Raw genomic sequence first — 23489 nt, 5'->3', positions numbered from 1 at the left:
AGAAGACGGTCGATATGTCGAACACCTGTAGCAAAATCTCATGTCTTGGTTTGCTATTTATTTTTATTGTTATTAGATATAGTTTAAACGTGTTGATGTTGGTTAAATATATTTTAAATTGTTATAAAACTCTGTATCTCTCATAGCAAATATTATTTTCCTTTTAATTGATGCTCACAGCTAGAATTTTTTTGCATTACAGTGTCCCATATAAAAAATCAAATTTTCTGTTGATAATTCTTAAATTATTAATTTTAAAAAAATTATACTTAAACCATTAAATTCTACGTAAAAAGGTGCTTTGGAAATGTTTTCATAAAAATACAAAATTTGCCATAGCAAAAAAGTTACAGCGATTTGTTTAAAATGCATATTTCTGAAAAACACCCCGTAACTCCGAAACGGTAACAGATATCGATATGCGGTTTTCACCATCATATTTTTGACAAAAATTTAGCTCCAGACACCGATATTAGTTTTTGTCTATCCCTTATAGAAAAGGGTGTTTCCATTTAAAAGCGTCGAATTTGACCCACCCTGTACAGTTGCACTCATAAAAATCTGGCACGACAACTTTATCTTGTAATTCCTGGACTAGTGGTCTATCATAACACAAACTTTCAAAATGAGACAGGGTAGAGACAGATTTTAGATTGTCATGTATATTGTATACAGGGTGGCGCACCTCATTCGTTTCCGTTGATTATACGAAAACGGAAAAATGTAGAAACAAAATATTTTGTATGATTTATGTGGGGAGACAATGTGCACAATTTAAAATTATTTTGAAATATACAGGGTGTTTCAGAACTAAGATCCATACCAAAGTTATATTTTTTCTTATGGAACACCCGGTATTTTATTTCATTTTTCGATTCTTGTGCCCAAAAAAGGCATTTATTATAAGGGTTAAATATGTTTAAAATCTTTAGTTTTTGAGATATGTAAAGATATTTAAATTTGCATGCTATAATAGAATAGATTATTAACACCCTGTACATTACTTTTCAGAATTAATTCTTATGCTGAATTTAAAGGTAGAGAAATAAACTTTACTAAAAAATGGTATTGGTTCCTTAAATGTATACAGGGCTATCAAAAGTTGCTGATCTATTTTAAGGATATATTTTATATAAAAACTTTGTTATTTCAACTGTAACACCCTGTATTTTTTTAAATAAATCGAAGCAGATTCAAATGCTCTTTCAAACTATATTAGGGTTTCCTATACCTATCTAGCTCAGATTTTGAATAAAAAGCGATTTTTAAATAAAATTATAATTAAGATGGCTGGTGTCGCCATGGCAATTTTCTAGTGACAGTTAGTAACTATTTTCAAAGTCAACATTAGTTTATAGAGATAGATATAGATATTTCTTTAAATTTCGTTAACAAGAATGATAGGGGTAGTTTATTTCAACCCCTTCCACTCATTTTAAAAAAGTAAAAAAATTATCTGAAAGTGTGTTTTCACAACAGTAATGCTTTCATAAAATTTCATTAGTCTATCTCTTTTCGTTTTCAAGATAAAAAATAAAAACATTATTTTTCCGCCATTTTTGTACCGCGATATCTCCCTAATGGTTGACTTTTGACCCAACGTTTATAAAGCAAACTACCCTTTATTTTGAACAAGGAATCACCCCCTAAAGTTTTTCGCATTTGTTTTGAAACACCTATTTCTGTGTGTATATTATTTGTCACCCATCAATCAAAAACACATCTAATAAGTCTAGAGATGAGTATTTTTAGCTTTTGTACACTGACAAGCATTAACGACTCAGACAATTTGTGATGTAAACGTACCAAAAATTTTGTTAGTTTTAGCTGCATTTAAAATATGGTTATATGGTATGTTAAAATTGTGTACTTACCGTATGTACTTACTCGTATGAAGAACGTTTAGTTACTGTATGTATTTATTATTTAGTTTGAAAAGTTTTACAATTAAAAATCAAATAGATAAGTAATTTAATCTCTACTTGTTTATCAATGTATAGAGAAAATATCGCGACAAGCTTATACAATATTGTGTAATGACGTTATAAGTTCATAATAAAAGTTTTAAAGAAAAAGTTTATTTTTTTTCTTTTTAGTGTATTTAACTAAAAGCTTGTTTTTAAAAAAGTTTTTTCTTAAAATTTATTTTCTACTTTTTAGTTATGCTGGTTTCTCATTGTTCATTTCATTTAACGCATCATCTCCAAAAACCTCTGAACACTAAAATTTTAATAGTAACAGCTGTCAACTTTGACAGCTCTCGAACTCACAAACGCCATACACTTAAACTCAATTTTTTCTTAAATTACTTCCTATGGGCATCCTAATAAATAAAATAAAGGAGAACTTAAAAAACGACAGTTGTCAAATTTGACAGGACAAATGTGAGACAAATAAATGAAAACCGACTATGGGGTAGGGGGCATCCAATATATCGATTTTTATCAAAATCGGTTGATTTTGGTATCTTTTGGATTGGTCATTAAACCGTAATTTTTCAAGATGGCCGCCCATATTTTTTTTTTTCATATGTATATATCCACAATATACCTGTATTATATATAATTTCAGCCGGATCCATTCATAAATAGAATTTTAAAAATTAAAAACTCGTGGGCCGCCATTTTGACAGCTGTCAAAAATTCGGACCATGCCTTGCAAAAATGTATTGTCATCGACTGAACCTACATGCCAAATTTCACCTCCTACAATGAAAGGAAGTGGTTCTAATTTTAGCTTACAAGATTTGCCCCGAACAAACATACATACATTAGATATAATAATTACATACAGCAAGAGGCACCAAGCCTCTATTATAGTCTTGTTTTGGAAGTTTTGCGTTATACAAGCAAAATACCCAACTGATTACTCGATATGAAAAGGAGAAAATACCAAGAAAATAACAGGAACAAGGAATGAATTATAGGTACCCCATCCATGAAAAACGAAAATTGATTTGTGTTACTAAAAGTGTCAATTATAGAGGACCAGGAGGAGGGGAGTTTAAAATGATAGGCATATCCATTGACCAGATTCACGCACCAAAAGCGCTACTACAATTACTGAAAAAATGTAAACAGATTTTATTAAGATATACGCAATCATTGACATCAAAATCAAATTTCTTATATCAAAAACTCCCAAACACCAATTTTCATTCAAATATCGACGTTAGATCAGAAATTATTTGGAAAAAATTGAAATAAAAAGAATCTTCTTACACCTATCCCTCCGAATCTAAGTATATTAGGATTTACCAACTTTTTTACTTATTTCTTGTATTATTTCTACTAGTAACTGAGTTAAAGTAATTAAATAAACAATCATTGCTTGATTACTGAATGTTTAATAATCATCATAAGATTAGTACATAGTAGTTACCCAGAATTACACACACTACTGTCAACTGTCTAACGTTCCTTGTCATCTAGCGACTACGACATTTATTGTTATTTTGATCGCTTTCTGTAAATCTGTCAAAAAGTTATCAAAACTATGCCTTTGCCTTTGTATAATTGAATTGAATTTAAACCTTTCAAAGATTACATTTTTCTTTGGACAGCAGTATTCATCAAATTTCTCGTTCACTGTTTTCAAATTTGCCGCTTCGTCGTCTGTCAAACTAAACGAATTGAACAGCTCCAGGCCTTCTTCGCCAATCAGGTTCAAGAACGCCGCCATTTGCTTTTCTGCTCTTTTTCTTTAAGTCCTTTTACCTCCAAAAAAATATCAAACTTGTTTGAATTTTCTCCAGTCCTCGGCAATATTTCCTTCCAGGGAAGCGGTTCCGGTGAACGGAAAAACGATTCCATTTTTTCAAAAGACTAGTTAGCCTTACAATAATTCCAGATCGTCCAGATCACAAGTCCAAATCACGTTGTTGTAACGCAACTTCAAATTCAGCGTGTTACTGCTTATTTATTCACGTCGTTTTATTCCATCCATTCACACTGACACAATGTATTATTTCTACTAGTAACTGAGTTAAAGTAATTAAATAAACAATCATTGCTTGATTACTGAATGTTTAATAATCATCATAAGATTAGTACATAGTAGTTACCCAGAATTACACACACTACTCTCAACTGTCTAACGTTCCTTGTCATCTACTGTTTGACCAGCGGATCTGAAGCTACTGAAGGAGTGCGAGAAAAAAAAATCGATATTGCCACGTTTATCTATAAAATTGCAAAATTGCCAGACATGAACTATAAATTTAATATATTTTTATTATATATAATGTGTTTAGCATATATTCTGATGTATATTACTAAGGAATTTTAACGTAGTTCATATTGTTCGATATGTTTTATTTAATAACTTATTTCTTTCATTCTGTATAATCTGCTTATTATGAAAGTTGAAGATTTTTCAACGATATCATTGGCAAACCGGCATCGCCGCGCATGGTCGCCTATTCATCGAACATGATTGGCGAGAGTACGTCACAGGATTTGTTACCACGCGGTTGCCATGGCTTTTACGCCTTTCCTATTCGCTTGCTTTATCCCCAACTTCACGGTCTCTTCTGAAAAGAGTAGGAATATTGAATACTATTGAAATATCCAGTGGCGGTGTCATTTTTTTGATCATTATTACTTTATTTCATTATTTTATACCGGTTATCCTAAACTTTATTCCTATATTTTTAGTATATTTGATAGTTAAGTTGTGTTTTATTGTTTTGTTATCTTGTTATAATGTTTTTCGTTCGTAGTTTTTAATTATTAATATCAAGTTTGATCGTATATTTGTGTTTTAAAACGAATAAATTTGTTAAGGGTAAGACGCTACATAGTCAGACAAGAGAAATAATAGCTAATTTATATAGGTAAGTTAATAATAACGTGGATGAAATCTCATTTGGTGTATTTCCTTGTGTTCATAATAGGGTTTGCGATGAAGAAGCTACAGAGAGTTCGCTTGAGTTGCCGCTTAAACGTAAACTTGAGCGGATATTTCTTTATACCGGAGTTAGCGTATCGGCTATAAAAAAATTCACACAGAAGATAAAAAAAAGGCTGAAAACTAACCCCGATAAAATGATATCCTCTCTGGAAAGAAACGACCACGTGAGACTGCTGTCGAAAAGCTCAACGACTTTTTCGAAGTGGTCAGGAATTTGATAAATAGATTTTATCTCGAATTCAAACTCGTCCCCACAATTAGAAAGCTTTTGCAAAAATTGCAGGAAGAATCGAATTTTCCTTTTGCAGGGAAACGCTTAGGGGGTTATTAAAATCAAATGAATTTTTTTGGCGTAAATGTTAAAATAACAGATAAATATTAATGGAGCGGCCCATTATATTGCAGAGAGAGATATAAATATATATACGCGAAATTCGAAAATATAGCCAAGTATTATCTATTTGGATGTAACATATGGGTAGACAATGACCTAACCTTTAAAAACTGCTGGCGGAGCGATACCATATCTGGTGTAATGGGCAATATCAGATCTACTGATGAGTAAAATTATGTTTTGTTTGCGCTTCCAAAGTTAACTATTTTCAAGATTTTTTTTTGCTGGAAATAGTTATATCTAAAATTATGTATTATAGAAAAAAATATAGTTAGTATAGATATATAAATAAATATACCTCAAGACTCAGTCTTGATCATCTGCGTCGAGTGTAAAATTAAAAGTGTTTTGGTGTATTGTACTGATTTAGTGTTCTATTTTGCTGTGTAACACCAAAGGTTCCAACCCCCAGCTGTAATTATTTCTTCTATTATATTAACATCACAATAATAAAATGATTCAAAATATTTAAGGGAGCTTTAATAAAAGCTTTTAGTGTTTATCTGCTAACTCAACAGTAACGATTCAAACAGTATAAAGTTTTTGAAAAAAATTATTAATCTGAGTATTATATTTATGATACACATTATTTTCATATAACACCGTACGCCCATGCCTATTTTATGAATGAAATTGGGCGTGTTTTGTTTACAACTGCGTTCCCCTGCCGATACCCCGTAGCTACAGATCCGTTGGTCACACTATAGCGACTACGACATTTATTATAATCCTGGTACATTCGCCAACTTATCAACTTATATTACCATTCTATCTCCAGAATATGCTACCCAAGTTTTCGGAATACAGTTCAGACCACCCTGTATATTTCTCTAAAACTAACATGTAAGATGAAAATTATTTGAAGGGATTAATAAAACAAGTTTGTATAAGAAATATTTTCTTGGTTCTCTTATAAATGGAACCAACCTTTATAATTCTCTTTATAAATTCTAAATTATAAATCATGTTAATAACTTCCCATAAGACGTATTAGAATAAATATTACATAAGGTATCACAGCATCAAGTTAAATAACATCAACTAAATACAGTTGGTACCATGCTAGGTCACTAAAGGAACTCTTTAAATAATGAGCACCATCATGTTTTATCACATATTCTACCCAATATACAGCTTCATCTAGGGGTTCCAATACTCGATCACGCATTACATTAGACCTCGTTTTCGCATTTTCCCTGTATCTGAAAATATTGATATTAAAATAGCATATACTTTTAAAAATGTTAGCATACTAACTTCTTATTGTGTAGAACTTCCTGAATAGCTTCCTGTAGAACTTTTCCACTCAGTTGTTGAAAGGGAAGCTCCACAGCCATTTCCATTCGTACTAATCTAAGAACATTAGCAAATTGATCAGCAAAAACAGGTATACCTATTACCGGAACACCATGATATACAGCCTCTGTAGTACCGCCCATACCACAGTGAGAAATAAAAGCTATTATATTTGGATGTGCTGGAAATTGGAACATTAATTAACTCTAAATACACACATGGCCAAAATTATTGCATATAACGATATTTTTATTTTATTTTGAACCTAATATGATTCTTTTTATATTTTTGGACATATTGGCTTACTACACGACTAACTAATATAAAATTATAAATCTAAGTGCAACTAGGCTGTTATTCTAATTTTATTTCATAATGAGTGAAAATCAACAAAAACAAGTTTCATTTTAAACAGAAAATACTGAAAACAATTTTAATTATTTCTCGCAACTAATAGTCTGTACTGCTCGAGCCTCAATGCAAGCTGTGAGACGACGTTGCATGCTCTCAATAAAGTTGTCCAGAAGATGTTGAGGAATGGATTCCCATGTTTTGCGCGCAGCAACTTTCAATTCATTTAAGGTACTGTGGGGGGATCATTCCTTTTGGCAATATGGCGTTTTAGTTTCCTTTTTTATGTTTTTTTATGTTCCAGGCATGCTCGATCACATTCATATCTGAGAAACATCGGTGGCCACCACACTTTTCTTATACCCTCTTCCTCACAAAATTCGCGAACCGCTAAAGTGCGATGGGAAGGAGCATTATCGTCCATGTAAGCAAATTTATCCCCCATTGCCCCTCGAGATAGACGCACAATAGGCTCTAAAACGTCTCTAAGATATGAGGCACCTGTCATTGTGCCATCAATAAAAACAAGAGGAGTTCGAGCTCCGTGCATTGTACCTGCCCATACCATAATGCTTCCCCCTTGAATCGGGACACGGGGTTGAGCTGCATTCAAGCGTGCTCATCTTCCAGATGCTCTCCAGACCAAAATTCGTCGCGAGTCTGACATGACGAAATTCCAATTAGGTCCATTTGCTCTCATCTCCTCAGCCCATTGTAGTCGCGTAATTTTGTGCTGTAAATTAAGCTTCGGAACACGTAGATGCCTCCTTAAATGTAATCCTCTCTCATGGAGTCTTCTTGCTATGGTCTTTCTTGAAATATTTACTCCTTCAAGGCGAACTAACTCATTTTTAATAGCAGTACTAGAAAGCAGGGGATTGCGTCGTGCAATTATGGATATTTGACGGCCTTACACAGCAGTAATAACTCTCTTTCTACCTTTTCCAGGCCGGTCTGTAACCTCGTTTGTCTTTCTGAATTTTTTTAATATTAACGAAACATCACTTTGGTTAACTCCTACAATTTCAGCTATTGCAATTCGCCGAGTCTTGTTTAGATAGTGTTACCACGGCATCATTGTTTAAAAATATTACCTTGAAACACCATTATGGGTGCCGAGTCAGGGCCGGATTAAAAATGTATCAACAAATTTCCCAGAAAATAAACTATTGATAGACTGGGCCGTATTAAAAAGTACTGTAATTGACTGAAACTGAATTTTATTTACACCAATACTTTTATTCAAATGAATCGTTAACCGCGCATACCTCGAAAAGTAAAATAAAAAATCAATTAACGTTTAACTGTAGAGTAGCCAGACAATTAAAATTAAAAAACATGTCACACCACTTGGATAAATTCGGATAACGGGTCCTTGAAAGAAAAAAAAAAAAAAAATTGCTTGATAGCATTATGCTCCTTCTAGTCTTATTCAAAGGTATATACATATAAAAATCTATATATAGGATGGCCATGGGTTAAAATGAAAGAAAAAAAATTGAGCTGTCAAATTTGACAGCTGTCAAAAAAATTTCAAAAGTTGTCCGATTTTGATAAAAATCTATATATAGGATGGCCATGGCTTAAAATGAAAGAAAAAAAATTGAGCTGTCAAATTTGACAGCTGTCTAAAAAATCTCAAAGTTGTCCGATTTTGATAAAAATCGATATATTGGATGCTCCCTACCCCATAGTCGGTTTTCATTTTATTTGTCTCACATTTGAACTGTCAAATTTGACAGCTGTCGTTTTTTTTTAAGTTCTCCTTTTTTAATGAAAATCGATATATGTACATATTATTAGGATGCCCATAGGAAGTTATTTAAGAAAAAGAATTGAGTTTAAGTGTGTGGCACTGAGAAACCAGCATAACTAAAAAGTAAAAAAAAAATTTAAGAAAAAAAACTTTTTAAAAACAAGCTTTTATGTAAATACATTAAAAAGAAAAAAATAAACTTTTTCTTTAAAACTTTTATTATGAACTTATAACGTCATTACACAATTTTATATTATATAAAAGCTTGTCGCGAGATTTGAGTGTACAGTTTCACTGTACACTCAAACTGATAAAAATCTAGTACGACAACTTTATCTTGTAATTCCTGTAATTCTTGTAATTACAATATCTTGTAAACCTATCATTATTCCCATCCAGGATAAATTCATCCAGTTTAGAAGAACATTTAAAAAACTTCGTGTCCGAATATTACACACTGGTACTGAAAATCGCCAAAATGATCTGGCAAACATCTTATTAAAAACGGCAGATCTTATTATAAAAAACAACGAGACCTCTGTTCTTTTCTCTCAGAATTGTCATGGGCTATCAATAAAAATTAAAAATAGATACGGATAATCAGAAAAACAGTAATTTAAAAATGAATCTTGTTTGTCATTTTGTAGGATACCTAATAATAAAAATTACTTTGAATGCCGTAGGCAATGATTGAGTATTAAAACTAAAAGAATTTCAGACTTCCATTGTACTACTAAACTACAAAAACCAAATATATCTCACAATAAACAAAAATAAAGAAACAAAATATATCACTCAAGAAAAGAATGAAATAAATTAAGCCGCACGCTACTGACTCAAAGCTGCCGTAACTGTATGTTGTGGATGACAAAGACTACGACACTGGTTAATTTCTGTTGCTGGCACCCATAATGGCGGCGTGCGCAAGGATATGCGCGTAGCGTTCCCGCCAAAGCAGTCGGCCTGCCGTGTGATTTCTACGAGTATGCCGGTGTTACTTATTCTGACTGTATTAAACTGTGAAATAATGTTTCTAGGCATTTTAAGCCCAAACAATGGTCATATTTCTTCTGAAATCCAAGAGATCACAAATCGAAATCTGCAAGAATTTGTAATAATATTGGGTCTGAACGATAAACATTGTTTACCATATCCATTTTAACAAAAAAAGGTTTATTACAGATTATCAAAGCTATATAAAAATTGGGCTGCGCGAGTCGGACTCGCGCACGAAGGGTTCCGTACCATTCATTATCTATACAACATTAGACACTATATTATTATAAACTTTTTTGCCGATTTTTATTTTTTTTATGTTTTTTTTGCAAGAAACACATTACTAAAAATTGTATTAATCAATAATAAATATGTAAAAAGTAAAAATAAATATGTAAAAATTAAAAAAAAACGATTAAAAAAAGTCGCCTTGACTACGATTCGAACCTGCCTTACTACGGCTCCAACGTCATAGCAGCGTAAAGTCCTAAGGCTTACCACGCGGCCACCGAGGACTTGTAAGATTCTATGTAAAATTCTTATTTGAAAGATAATGTTTAGTGAAAGTACTTTTTTATTTATAAACATTTATTTAATTCTGTTTTTAGTACTTGTTCTTATAGCGGCAACATAGACACATTATCTGTTGTACCTCAACTGTCTAGCTATAACGGTTCACATAAGATAGACCTTTGTGACCGACGGATCGGACGGACGGACACTATATTATTATGGAACCCCTTAAAAGATTCTCTTTAAATTCCTTTCCCTATATTTTTAAACGATATATGCAATAATTTTGGCCATGTGCGTATAATAACAGATGTAGCAGGTTACAAACAAATGCGAGACTTTTTGTTCAATAAAGGGTAGTTTGTTTATTCATTGGGTGGTATAAGATGGCGGGAGGTCATTTTATTTTTATCTTAAACGAAAAAGAGCAGACTTATGGAAGACACAGCAAAACACACTTTCAGGTAATTTTGTTACTTTTTTAAAATCAGTCGAAGGGGTTGAAATAAACTACCCCTATCATTCTTGTTAACGAAATTTAAAGAAAAATCTTATCAAACACATGCAAATCTTTAATTTGGATAGTTTAGTTTGTTTAGAAACTTTTTTACCTCTTGTGTTTTTTTGATAAAACTCACCGATTGGAAATTAAAAAATAAAATCTAAAGCATTACATGTCAGGACAAAAACATTTTTAGATTAAGAATCTAGTGATAATAACGATAATAATAATCATCTAGATAATAACGTATTGCAGTAGAGTAATGTCAAATAAAATAATATTAGGAACATCATAAAAAGTACCAGCGACCGATTAGATTTTTTCCTAAAAAAATTACAGCAGCCCACTAGATTCTTTATCAGAAAATGTTTTTTGTCCTGACATGTAATGCTTTACATTTTATTTTTTAATTTCAAATCGGTGAGTTTTATCAAAAAAATACAAGAGATAAAAAAGTTTCTAAACAAACTAAACTATCCAAATTATTTTTTTGCATGTGTTTAATAAGATTTTTCTTTAAATTTCGTTAACAAGAATGATAGGGGTAGTTTATTTCAACCCCTTCCACTCATTTTAAAAAAGTGAAAAAATTACCAGAAAGTGTGTTTTCATAACAGTAATGCTTCCATAAAATTTTATTAGTCTATCTCTTTTCGTTTTTAAGATAAAAAATAAAAACATTGTTTTTCCGCCATCTTTGTACCGCGATATCTCCCTAATGGTTGACTTTTGACCCAACGTTTATGAAGCAAACTACCCTTTTTTTGAACAAGGAATCACCCCCCTGAAGTTTTTCGCATTTGTTTTGAAAAACACTCTGTATATAATACTGAGTATAATACCTAAAATATCATTTTGAGGTACCTCATTTTGGATATCAGTAGACATTAGGTTTATTTTCCAGTTCAGATCTTCAAATTTCCATATTACTTATACTGCAAATTTGCTATCATATTAACAATTTCTCTGATAGTTTCCTAGACAAATCAATGCTTCTTAAGTTTGAACCCATGCTAAATAAATTGCACCCTCATTTGCTGAATCCAGAAAGCGACTTAAAATTATCGCAATCCTTTTTGATTTTATATGTAACCCACCAACTTCAATCACAGATAAAGAAGGAGCAGGAGCCGCCTACATGTGAACAGCTTAACATTAAACTAGCATTGTACATAATATCTTCTAATTTATACTTTACAGGAAAATGTTTATTTATCAATGCTTGCTGAGCTGGATAATGGTAGAAAATTTTAAGATATTTATACCACATAGCCATAGTATTTATGAACTTTCCATAAAATTCATGGATGGTACACTTCTGAGAAAAGGTGTTGTAACACGAGGAAGATTGTTCCCGACTAATTAATTCCATTGAGAAAGGAGCTGGGAGCTAAATACTACTAAATGTGCCTTAAAATGTTTTGGCAGCAAGATGCCCTCTTCGTTATTAAATGTTTCAACAATCACCAAATCAAAGATTCATTTGAATTCAGTAAAGATTGTACTTTTGTGTCTTTCAAGATGTTTTCTGTACAAAGTTTAAAAAGTTAGTTCATTAAATACTTCAAGATTTCTGAATATATTCAAGTCCTGTAGTTTATTAAGCCATCTAAAACAAAAGTTTTAGTTATTAGTGTTTTATTGTTTTCTAGTAATACACAGATTATAAATCTGCCCAACAAGTCAGGTAATATTTCAACAAACGATATTCAAAAATTACAAAAATTCACTTTTACCTTATGAATTAAAATTACAGACAAGAAATGTCATCACTGTTATACTATCCGTTGGACAGATTAAAAAATATTATATTTATAGGTTAACCTTAAATAAGTGCAAATATCGGGCTGGTAGATCTTAATAAAAGGAACTACTTCTTTTTCCGGACAACGGATGGCATGAAAATCAAGCTTTAAACCGGTAATTTAGCGACCGAATGCATCCTTTGTTTTATTTAAGCTCCGTCTTACTCATGGCTGGGAAACTTAAAGTGGAAATTACAGTTCATTAAAATAGTTTTTCCTCTCCAAGATACAGAGGCGCAAAATATTAAAACTGTCAATATCAACAATGCAAATGTCTATCTGACAATAAAATTTGATTTTAACTGACACTCAGACGCCTTTAAGCCGTATTTTATGGTTTGATTTCGTTTGATTTATGGAATTATTGTAAAATTAAATTCCTTCAGATTTTTTGCCAGTATTCTGTTTTAGACAATGTTTTTTAAAAATGGTGGGACAATTTGTGTTTTGTAATAACTTTTAATTATTTTTTATCATGGAGTTTAATTGTTGTACTCCTGGTTTCCGAAGGATACAATGGTAAGTAAATTAAACATATCTACTTACAGTTATAGATTTTTTAAATTAGTACTGCTAATAAATGCTACTTGCAGAGCAGTTATTTAAATTTTTTTACGGTGCATGTAAGGAATTAAGGACGCGCGTTTTATATTAGCATGATCAGCAGATGATTACATCTGATTTAATTTGTTTTTATTATTTCAGGTCCCAAACGGAAACAAACTGGGAATCTTGCCTACACCAAAATTATATACCTAGCCGTTTCCAATTCACTTCAAAGGGAGGAAAATTATGTAAAACTGCCTGCTATTTGCTGAAAACCGCCAAAGATTAAATTATAACTGTAACAACTTAATATATGCTATTTCTAGTATTTTTAATATATTTTTTAATTAATATCCGACATATAAGAACACTTTGTATGCTTTTAATTCAGTTGATTTATCGTTTATAATATGATCGACCTAATTAAAAGCACACAAAGTGTTCTTACATGTATGTCTAAATTTATTTTAAATTAACTAAACAACCCCCCTTCCTTGGAGTGGAGGAACGGACTGACCTTTCCAGTGTGGAGGTGTTTTATCTTTTGGATTACCTAATAATTGTTGTAATTTATTATTAGCACTATACACAAGTTTATAATTGACATTCTTAAAAATTCCTTTTAGACCACGGGTTTCAAAAAAACGGTATCGAAAAATATTTAGACGTATCTTTCTCCACTTGAAAAGCCGAATTTTCAGAAATCATTATCCTATACCTACGTTTTCCAATTAATTTATCAACTAGTGAAGGAGAATATCCATTACACTCAGCTACATTCCTAATGTAATCTCTTTCTATTTCATATCTTTCGTTGGAAAGTGGAAAACTAAGTAATCTATGAACTAAAAAATTTAAACTAGCCATTTTATGTTCAACACTATGATGTGATTCATTAGGAATATATCTGCGTGTTGTCGTATTTTTCCTATAGATATTAAATTCCAGGCAATTATTTGTATTTCTAATAACTAATACATCTAGAAATGGTAATCTGTAAGTAAGATATGGTAGACCGGATAAATCTTGCGTTGCCGAACATATTGATGATTAACATTGTATAGATCTTAATAATTTAAAATTAATTAAACAAGTCTCAAATTACAGGCAATTAGATGCATATGAGAGCATCAGAATTAATAAATGTAAAGATAGTATGAACAGAGACATCCAATTATTTCAAGTTCTTTGTTCCTACTACTCTAGTGGCGGAAATCTAACTGTTACGCCTGAAGTTGGCCTTGACCCGCTGGCTAGCCACGCCCACTCGGTGCCCACTGAGCGAGTATATAAACGCTCACCAGCTTTAGTTTATAATCATCTGCTGATGATGCTAACATGGTTAGCGAAACGCGTCCAGTGTAAAAGTAAAGTGTTTTAAGTATTGTGGTGATTTAGTAAGTTTTTATTTTGCTGTGTAACACCAAAGGTTCCAACCCTAACTGTAATCAGTTGCCTATCTATTTAATATTATATATATAATAAGTCTTTTATCTATGGTCTTACTAATAAATCTGCACAATCTGTGGTATTATTTAAGGCGTGTGGAACATCTGCTGTGAGCGGGTAAAAGAAAAGCGATTGTAATTACAAACTAAACAGAAATTGCTGGAAGCCAAAAGGATTTGATAGAATTCTAGAACAGAACTTGCCAGAAGATCAGCAGCGATATATAAGGCGCTGCTGCGCTCAACAGTTTAGTTTAGTTTTATATTGTGAACAGTAACAATTTAGCGTTATTTTTAAATAGTTAATTGTGTGTCGTAATCAGTATAAATTTTGTGTATATAGTGAGAAAATAAACTGTTAAGAACTTTATCGAGTTTAAATTAGTGGACCCATGAACTGTAACAGTATCATGTTTTTTATCCAACACAAAATGGGGTATGAAAGCAACGGTTTTAGTGCAGAAAAATCAGAAGCCATATTTGAACTTCTAGTTAAATATTTTTTAGGGTATTAGGTATAGTTAGACTAATAAAAACGTGAGGCCCCTCTGAAATCCTACCTATGGCAAAGCATATCTTTGCTACTTTGGTAGATCATGAGCTCGGCGTTCGCTGGTGAAGCCGCCACGGCTGGTTATTGATTGTCAAAATCTCCAGTTACGATTATAGTGTGATGCAATCCACACTTAGTATAGAAGAAAGTATTACAGCAATAGTTAATGGGCCCCACGTTTTTATTTTAGTTTAATATGCCTAAAAGCTATTCTGCCTAGTACTAAAATATTTCTGAACTAGAAGTTCAAAATACCTAATTGTTATTATTATTTTCTAGTTTTCAGTGCACATAAGATAAAACCGTTTAACTTAAAAGTTTTTTTACCGATTTTTTATTTTCTAGTTTTTAGTATTTAACGGAAATGCCTACCGAATATTCCTCATTCTATTTAATTCATTTAGTGCATCATTATTGCATGGTTTTTTACCTGATAATTTATTACAATCTAATTCCTCAATACATAGCCCTTCCAGAGACTTGACTCGACTTAGAGCCACGTATGCTTGCCCTTCCTCAAACAATTTTTAGCCCAAATACACTACTGCATGGTCGACTGTGCTGTCATGCATTTTATGGACGGTGGATGCCCATGACAAAATTAAGGGTAACATCCTTCTTTCAGCCGTACCATAATTGAATTTTGCTGGAAACTGTATGGCTTTCGGGTGTATAACGTGTATGCCGTCTCTGCCAAAGTGAATCCAAACTGATGGTACATCTGTTTCGTACATTTGGGTTCGACGGAACTGAGGCCAAACCAATATAGCACCATTTACCAATCCTTTTGTAACGTCAATGTTGGACCGCAACATTTTCACAAATTCATCACCTATTTTTTTTTATCTGTCCTTCTAACGTCACACAATCTTGGACACAACTGTTCTGGACACGACTACTCATGCCTTCACCTAATACGCCATTTTGTAACGACGTCCATCTTGGATTTTAAATTTTGTACAAGTATTCTACTAGTGTAGCCCTTTCATTTGGATAAATCTATATTGAGGGGTTGTGGTATCATGAAATCCGCCATTTTGTACCGGCGGCCATCTTAGATTTACAATGTTATTGATATTACTATATTGTATTGTCATCGGAACTAAAGGTGTGTACCAAATTTCAGATCAATCTGACAACAGAAAGGTACTTAAATTTCAATTTCTAATTTTGACCCAAATAAACAAACAAATAAATAAATACCGTACGGGTCGAGCTAAATAAAACCGTTTAATTAAAAAAATTCCGAATTTCCTAATTTGTTTTAAAACAAATTTTAAATTTTCCAAATTTTTCTTTCGCGAAAAAAAAATTCTTAAATAAATATAAATATTTTTAGGAGTAGTATATTTCGACTCCAGAAACGCGCTTGTTGAGATTTTTTTGTTAATGTTTTGGAAAATTTTGGATGTAAAAAACATAATATCTTGATAATATGACAACTTAGGTAGTAGATTAAATTTACAAGAAAGAAAACAATATTTTGCCATAGTGAGTTACATTTTAAAAAAATATTCAGAAAATTATTATTTCAAGGAATTTATTACAAGTAGAAAAAATATTGTGCTGAGTTGGCGTTGGTTTTTTGACAAATAAATAAAGCTGTCTCTTTAGTTGTCAGTTTTCAGTCAATATTTTTTAATTCTCTTTCGTGTCCATTGCTGATTGAATTGGAACCAGAAATGGCTCAAAACGAAATAAGCAAATAACCAACAGATATTCAAGCTGAGGCGACAAGCGTCATAACCAGACTACTTCCATTTAAATCCCGAATAACTTTTGAAAAGGAATACAAAAATTTTCAAAAATGGAAGCAATTAGAAAACGCGCAAGAAAAATAAAGTTTTTAACCTATCCTCGCTCTTAAAGTATCCTTTAATCTACCCTTGCCGTTAAAGTACTATTTTATCTACTATTTTTGATAGATATAAGGCAATTTTAACAGTTGCTATTGAAAAAAGTAAAAAATCATTTATTTTTTTATATTTTTAAAGTATAACTCCGTGATTTTGGACTTTGAAAAGCGATAAAGAGAAAATATGTTTCTTTTCTCAAGATCTACTAGCCTTGAAAATATTTGCACTCGTTTAGGACTCACCCTGTATATCTAACCTAATAAATAATGTTTAAATATATCAATTAAAAAAATCCTTGCATAAGTAATTAAAGCCAGCATTATCTTACCGCTCTCTTCCTTATCAACAGGCATAGGCACTGTAATGCTTCTAGATTAGTAACATTTCTTTTGTTTCAAATGCACTAATTACAGTCACCTCGCTGTGTCCTTTTTTCAGTTAGTTCTATTGTCATTAAAGGCTCAGCCAAAAGGTACTGACTGTATCCTGAACTCGGAAATACACCTTAAAATTCTCGAGCATACTGTTGAGCTATTTTAAAATGGGGCTAATAAAGCCAAAGAGAGGATTAAGTAATACATTATTAGAAGCAATTAATATATATCTACATCTCGAATGAGGAACAAGCGATACTGCATAATATTTCACTTTCACTTTAATTTATGGTCTTGAACTCTACCATAGTGTATTGTTTATAGTATATTCATAGTTTATAGTTATAGTTACTCCCATAGTTTCATATACGTATTCAGTGGTGGACAGAGAAATTTTGGGGCCTGCCCCCTAAAATCTGTAGTTTGTTAAATATTAGCCTTTTGGGTTAAATATGACACCCTAAAAGGCACATATTTTTACATTAGTTTGATTTCCCCAAAATAAATTCCCAGATCCGCCCACATGTACGTATTAATATACATACAGTATGATAAAGATATGGTTTCAATTTACCTTAGAAATGCAGGATGAGGACAATTGGTGTGTATAATTATACAGGGTGAGTCTTAACTAAGTGCAAATATTTTCAGGGCGGCTAGATCAAGATACAAGAAATATACCGTATGATCGCAAAAAGGGTAGTTAGCTTGGAAATGACGATCGATGACATTACCTATCTAATTGTAACTAAACAAAAATGCACATTTGTTGTGTTTTAGATCGAAATATTCTATACATAAAAATGTGTGCATTTATTTTTAACTCATTCAGTATTATAAGCGTCTGTCTTCTATCGGAATTTCTACGATAACGTGATACCGTTTTCTTATATCAAGCGGTACAAGTGAATTAAAATTCTGTTCATTTAGTATCATTAAATTTAATTGAAATGAGCAATCAAAAGATGCTTAAAATATATGCACATATGCATAATAAATGAAAAAAATAATTATGTAATAAACTGAATAACAAGTAAATAATTAATATTTATAAATAATTTTAATACGATTTAGTACATTTAAAGTAATATATTATTATGCTATTTTTTTATTTTTTTTTCCTATCATGATGGATTATTTTATGATATCCTGTTATTAGGCCAGTCATTTAAGATATCCCACATTGCAAACGGGACTGTATCTACGATTTTTTTATATATTGTTAGGACCCATGAGACCCAAGTTATGCCCAATTTTGCAACCCTCAAAACCCTGTGCTACTCACGTGATACCCAAAAATCCTCAAAATTTTGGTACTTATTTCAGTTTTTTTGAAAAAACTGTGTTAAGAAAGCATTTTTCAAATTTAATTGTTCTATACTTTTAAAAAGCCAACTAAATTTTCTACAATATAAGCCCAACCCGAACCTCTAGGCCAATTCCTGGTTGTCTCGTACAGCTAATCAAAGATCGGTGGCAATTTTTTGAAAAACTAAAAATTTATGAGTACGGTCACATTCCAAAGCACGTATCGGCTAAACTAATGGCTCTAGGGAAAGTTATGAGAAATAGAGTTGTAGAGAATTTATTCAGCTTTAATTTGATGTAAGAATGAGGCCGCTAGGCCGTCGTATTTTGCTCAAGAACCAAAATATAGTAAAACATCTAAGTTTGGGGAGTATCATGAAAACATATTTTATTAAACTCATTTAAAAATAAACAACACAAATATAATATGTATAAACTATAAAATATAATACAAAAGCCCTACTTTACTTGATCCTCTTAGAAGGACTGGGCCCTATCCATTCCGGATCAGTCAGAGAGGGGGGAAGAGGAGGAGGAAGGACATTCTCTGACGATGGAGGTGGGTCCTCATATGTTAAATCGTTCAATTCCTCGTCCTCCTCATCCAAGATGATGGGAGCAACGTTGCTGCAGCTTCGCCCTTGGCAAAAGGAACAGAGGATGGAGCACTTCAGTCCTGCTTTTCTGCAAGTGCAGGAAGGATCCTGCATTTGCACTGCTGTTGGCTGCATAGTGTTGTGAACATACATTTAATATGGTTATATGTATATGTATATTCGACAAATTGTATAAAATATTATTTTTACCCTTATTCTACGGCTATGCCTAAAGAATTTAAGGTACGAAAAATACCATCAACATTATTATTCTTCTCTTAGAAGATAGTGATGCAAATAAACAGAACCATTACCTTAAGATGAAATTTGGAAGAAATAGTCATAAATAGTTGCATCATTTTAGTTTTCCTTGTAATTGCTTCATTTTCAGACGCGATGTCTGGTTTCTATTTTCTTACTTAAGAAATGGTCATGTTTGTCCCTTGCAAACCTAAATCTGAAAATATTATTAAGAAATAGTAGGTACCTCGTGGATTTTCGGAGAGGGCATTCTCCTTATGTGCTAATGGTCACAGAAGGGACTGGGGACATTCATAAAAATTTTTCATAGACGTAATACTGCTAAATTTATATTTTGTATTAAAGTTTAAAATAAAAAGTAATAACAACTTAGAAGAATTTAATTATAAAAAAATAAAGAATAACATTCCCAACAAGTGGTGATACGAGTCAAATAGAGAACTACAACATTTGGTGGCAGCAAGATTGGTGACGACGGTGGTCCAATCCAGGATCACGACATTGGTGGCAGCGGTAAAACTACCAAGGTTTCTGAAGGTGCGCCAGACGCAGCAGAAAACCTACCAGTTTTTGGAAGAAGATAGAGGCAACGGCAGTTCTTTGAAGGTGCACCAAGAAGCAGCAAGAAGCTTTTCCCGACACGAGACGTAGACATTGGGGACACTGAAGGGAGCGCCAGACGCAGCAGCAAGTCTCCAGGGAAGCTTTTTGTTTTCACCAGATGATGACGGGGTAAGTCTTTCATTTGTTTACTGTATTGTGACGCTACTGTTTTTTCTTCTGATTTTAGTTAGTTAGATTTAAGTTAAGACAATAATAATTCTGGCTGCAATAAAAAAAAAAAATATTGCTTAAATCAAATATTTTTTTCTCTTCAACTAAAAATACATCTATAAAATAGTCAATAATTTTAACCAGTAATAAATCGTTAATAAAATATAATAATGGCAGGAGGTAAAGACGCAACTGATGTTCTGAATTTAATAAATTCATTTGATGGTCAGGTGACGCAATTCAACGCAATTTTTCTTAAAAAATTGTGATTCAATATTAAAAAATTGCCAAAGTGGATCAAAAGAATTACTAGTAGATTTTAATTTTTGGTACTAAATTAAAAAGGGAAGGCACAAGAGGTAAATACAATATAAACAAGCTTCAAAATTGGGAAGAACTAAAAGATTTCTTATTAGAGCATCTTTACTGATAAAAACACCACCATCGCATTTCTTAATAAATAATGAATATAAAGCAACATTTAGGGAAACTGTAAAAGAATATGGCGATAGATTACAAATTCTCTTTAATAAATATAAAGAAACGTGTCACTTAAATTATGCAAATAACGAAGCTACTGTTTTAATAGAAAATTTAAACTCCATTTTAGTCAATACTTTTAGAAAAGGACTCAACGATGAAAAAATTCAAATGCGTATTATTGCCGAAAATACTACATATTTAGATAAAGCTTTATCATTAGCAATTGAAATGGAACTTGAGAATAATGACAGGTTTAAAAACTCGCATTTTAAAAATATAGGTTTTGTAGAGCGTGGAAATAGACAATTAAATAATCATTCTTCTAATAATTCCTGTTTATTTTGTTTTAAAAATAATCATTTAACATCACAGTGTAGACAGCTTAGGCAATACGAACAAAATAGTAACTCATATAATAGAAATGTACCTAGCAATAATCAGACACGCCCACCGCAAAATTTTAATAGCAATAATAATTTTTCAAATAGACAAGACGTAAATACAGTACAATATAATCAAGGACGTTTCACTAATCGAAACTACAACAATCAAAATTTTAATCAGAACAACGACGTGCGTAATTATAATCGTAATTATGGTAACAATTATAACAGTAATAATCCTCGTTCAAATTACAATAATAGATATTCTCAGAATCCAAGAAATTTTAATAACTCACAAGTTCCTCAACGGCAGCAAAATGTTTCGATACCTCAACAATCTCAAAATTTTTCTAATTACAATAATGAATCCAGTACTACCAATTTTAATAGTTCAAATAATAGATCACCACAACAAATTCAAACTATAAATTCTCAGTCGTTAATCAATTCAGCAGATAATTATTTTTCAGAACCGAGCACATCTCAAAATTTTTCGGGAAACGAGAGCGAAGCCTTGGTCGCGAGCAGCCGATTAAGCGCTTCTTAAAATTAGATAATAGCTGTTCTATGAATTACACACTACCTGAGCATAAAAATAAAATTAAAATTGAGCAAAACTTAATTGACATACCGCATAAATCAGTATTATTTTCCGATAGTTACCAACAATTAGAGATAATTAAAATCCCTTCTTTAGATATAAAAGATAAAGAATTACATCTTTTATTAGATACAGGGGCAGATATATCTTTATTGAAAGAATGTATCTTATTACAAAATAATCTAAAATTAAATAAAACTTGCATTATAGAATTAAAAGGTATAAGTAAAGAACCTGTATTTACTAAAGGTGTTTGTAACATCCCAATTAAATTAAACAATAACAAAGCAATAACTCATCCTTTTCACATTGTGCCAGATAGTATACCGATTAAAAGTGATGGACTATTAGGACGCGATTTTTTGCAAAAGTATAAAGCCAAAATAAATTACGAAGACGGAGTCATTAATTTTGAAGACAATTTTTTTAAAATTTTGCCGTCAGAAGCAACTACAATAATTCCCGCGAGATGTCAAATTATTGTACCTGCTCTAGCTAATTTATCTTCGTCCGAAGGCATAGTAGTTTCAAAACAATTATCCGAACATTTATATCTAGGGTCAAGCCTAACAAAAGTCCAGAACTATAAATGTTTAGTTAGCATATTAAATATTTCTAATGAAGCTCAAACTATCCATACACCTAGAGTGAATGTCGAACCTATTTCTTTTAATGAGTACGAATTTATAGAAACATATAATTATGACATTATCGATCGTTTTGCTAAAATAAGAAAAGAAATTAATCTAGACCAATTAAATGAAGAAGAAACTAATTCAGTATTAGATATTTGTAGAGATTTTAACGATATTTTTTACTTAGAAGGCGATAAACTAACAAGCACCAACACAATAAAACACACTATACCGACAGAAAGTAATAAAGGTCCTATTAACGTAAAACCTTATAGATTGCCTTTCAAACATAAAGAAATAATTAATGAACAAACTGAGCAAATGTTAAAAGACGGGGTAATTTCCGCTTCGGACAGTCCTTGGAATAGTCCTTTACTAGTTGTTCCTAAGAAAAGCGACCCATTATCACCTAAATTTAGAGTATGCGTTGATTTTCGAAAGTTAAATGAAATTACCATTGGAAACGCATATCCTCTACCTAATATAGCAGAAATTTTAGACCAGTTAGGAAAATCTCATTATTTTACTACCTTAGATCTTACTAGTGGATTTCATCAGGTAGAAATGGACGAAAAAGATAAAAATAAAACCGCTTTTAGCACTAATACAGGACATTACGTTTATAACAGAATGCCTTTCGGTTTAAAAGGAGCTCCCGCCACATTTCAAAGACTCATGAACACAGTTTTAAGCGGTCTTAATGGTATGAAATGCTTTATTTATTTAGATGATATAGTAATTTATGCAAACAACTTAAATGAACATAACGATAGATTAATTGAAGTTTTTCAAAGATTTAGACAACATAATTTAAAACTTCAACCTTCGAAGTGTCAGTTTTTACGAAAAGAATGTTTATACTTAGGTCACATTATTACAGAAAACGGCATTAAACCAGATCCATCAAAAATTCAATGTGTAACAAACTTTCCGCAACCTAAAAATCCTAAAGATATAAAATCTTTTTTAGGGCTTGTAGGATATTATAGGAAATTTATCAAAAATTTCGCTAAAATTGCTAAACCTTTAACCGAATTATTAAAAAAAGATTCTGTTTTTAATTGGGGTATAAAATGCGAAAATTCTTTCCAAATTCTTAAAGATAGTATAACTTTTCCACCTGTTCTCCAATACCCAGATTTTACCA

The 23489-nt window shown here is 31.8% G+C and overlaps 1 protein-coding gene across 1 annotated transcript; it reads right to left on the bottom strand.

The window, feature by feature from the left end:
- Positions 1-6332: 6332 nt before the first annotated feature.
- On the bottom strand, positions 6333-11573 carry LOC115888300 (UDP-glucuronosyltransferase 2A3-like). The gene is made up of 3 exons (XM_030907983.1): positions 11562-11573; positions 6563-6782; positions 6333-6507 (listed from the first exon to the last, which is right to left on the bottom strand). The coding sequence occupies exons 2-3, from the start codon at positions 6742-6744 to the stop codon at positions 6333-6335; spliced, it is 357 nt and encodes a 118-aa protein (XP_030763843.1). The 5' UTR covers positions 6745-6782; positions 11562-11573.
- Positions 11574-23489: the final 11916 nt, after the last annotated feature.

Source organism: Sitophilus oryzae, unplaced genomic scaffold (genome assembly GCF_002938485.1).
Source record: "Sitophilus oryzae breed Bouriz unplaced genomic scaffold, Soryzae_2.0 scaffold_708_pilon_pilon, whole genome shotgun sequence".
Classification (NCBI taxonomy): domain Eukaryota; kingdom Metazoa; phylum Arthropoda; class Insecta; order Coleoptera; family Curculionidae; genus Sitophilus; species Sitophilus oryzae.
The sequence above is the reverse complement of the archived record's forward strand: the minus strand, read 5'-3'. Positions and strand labels throughout refer to the sequence as shown.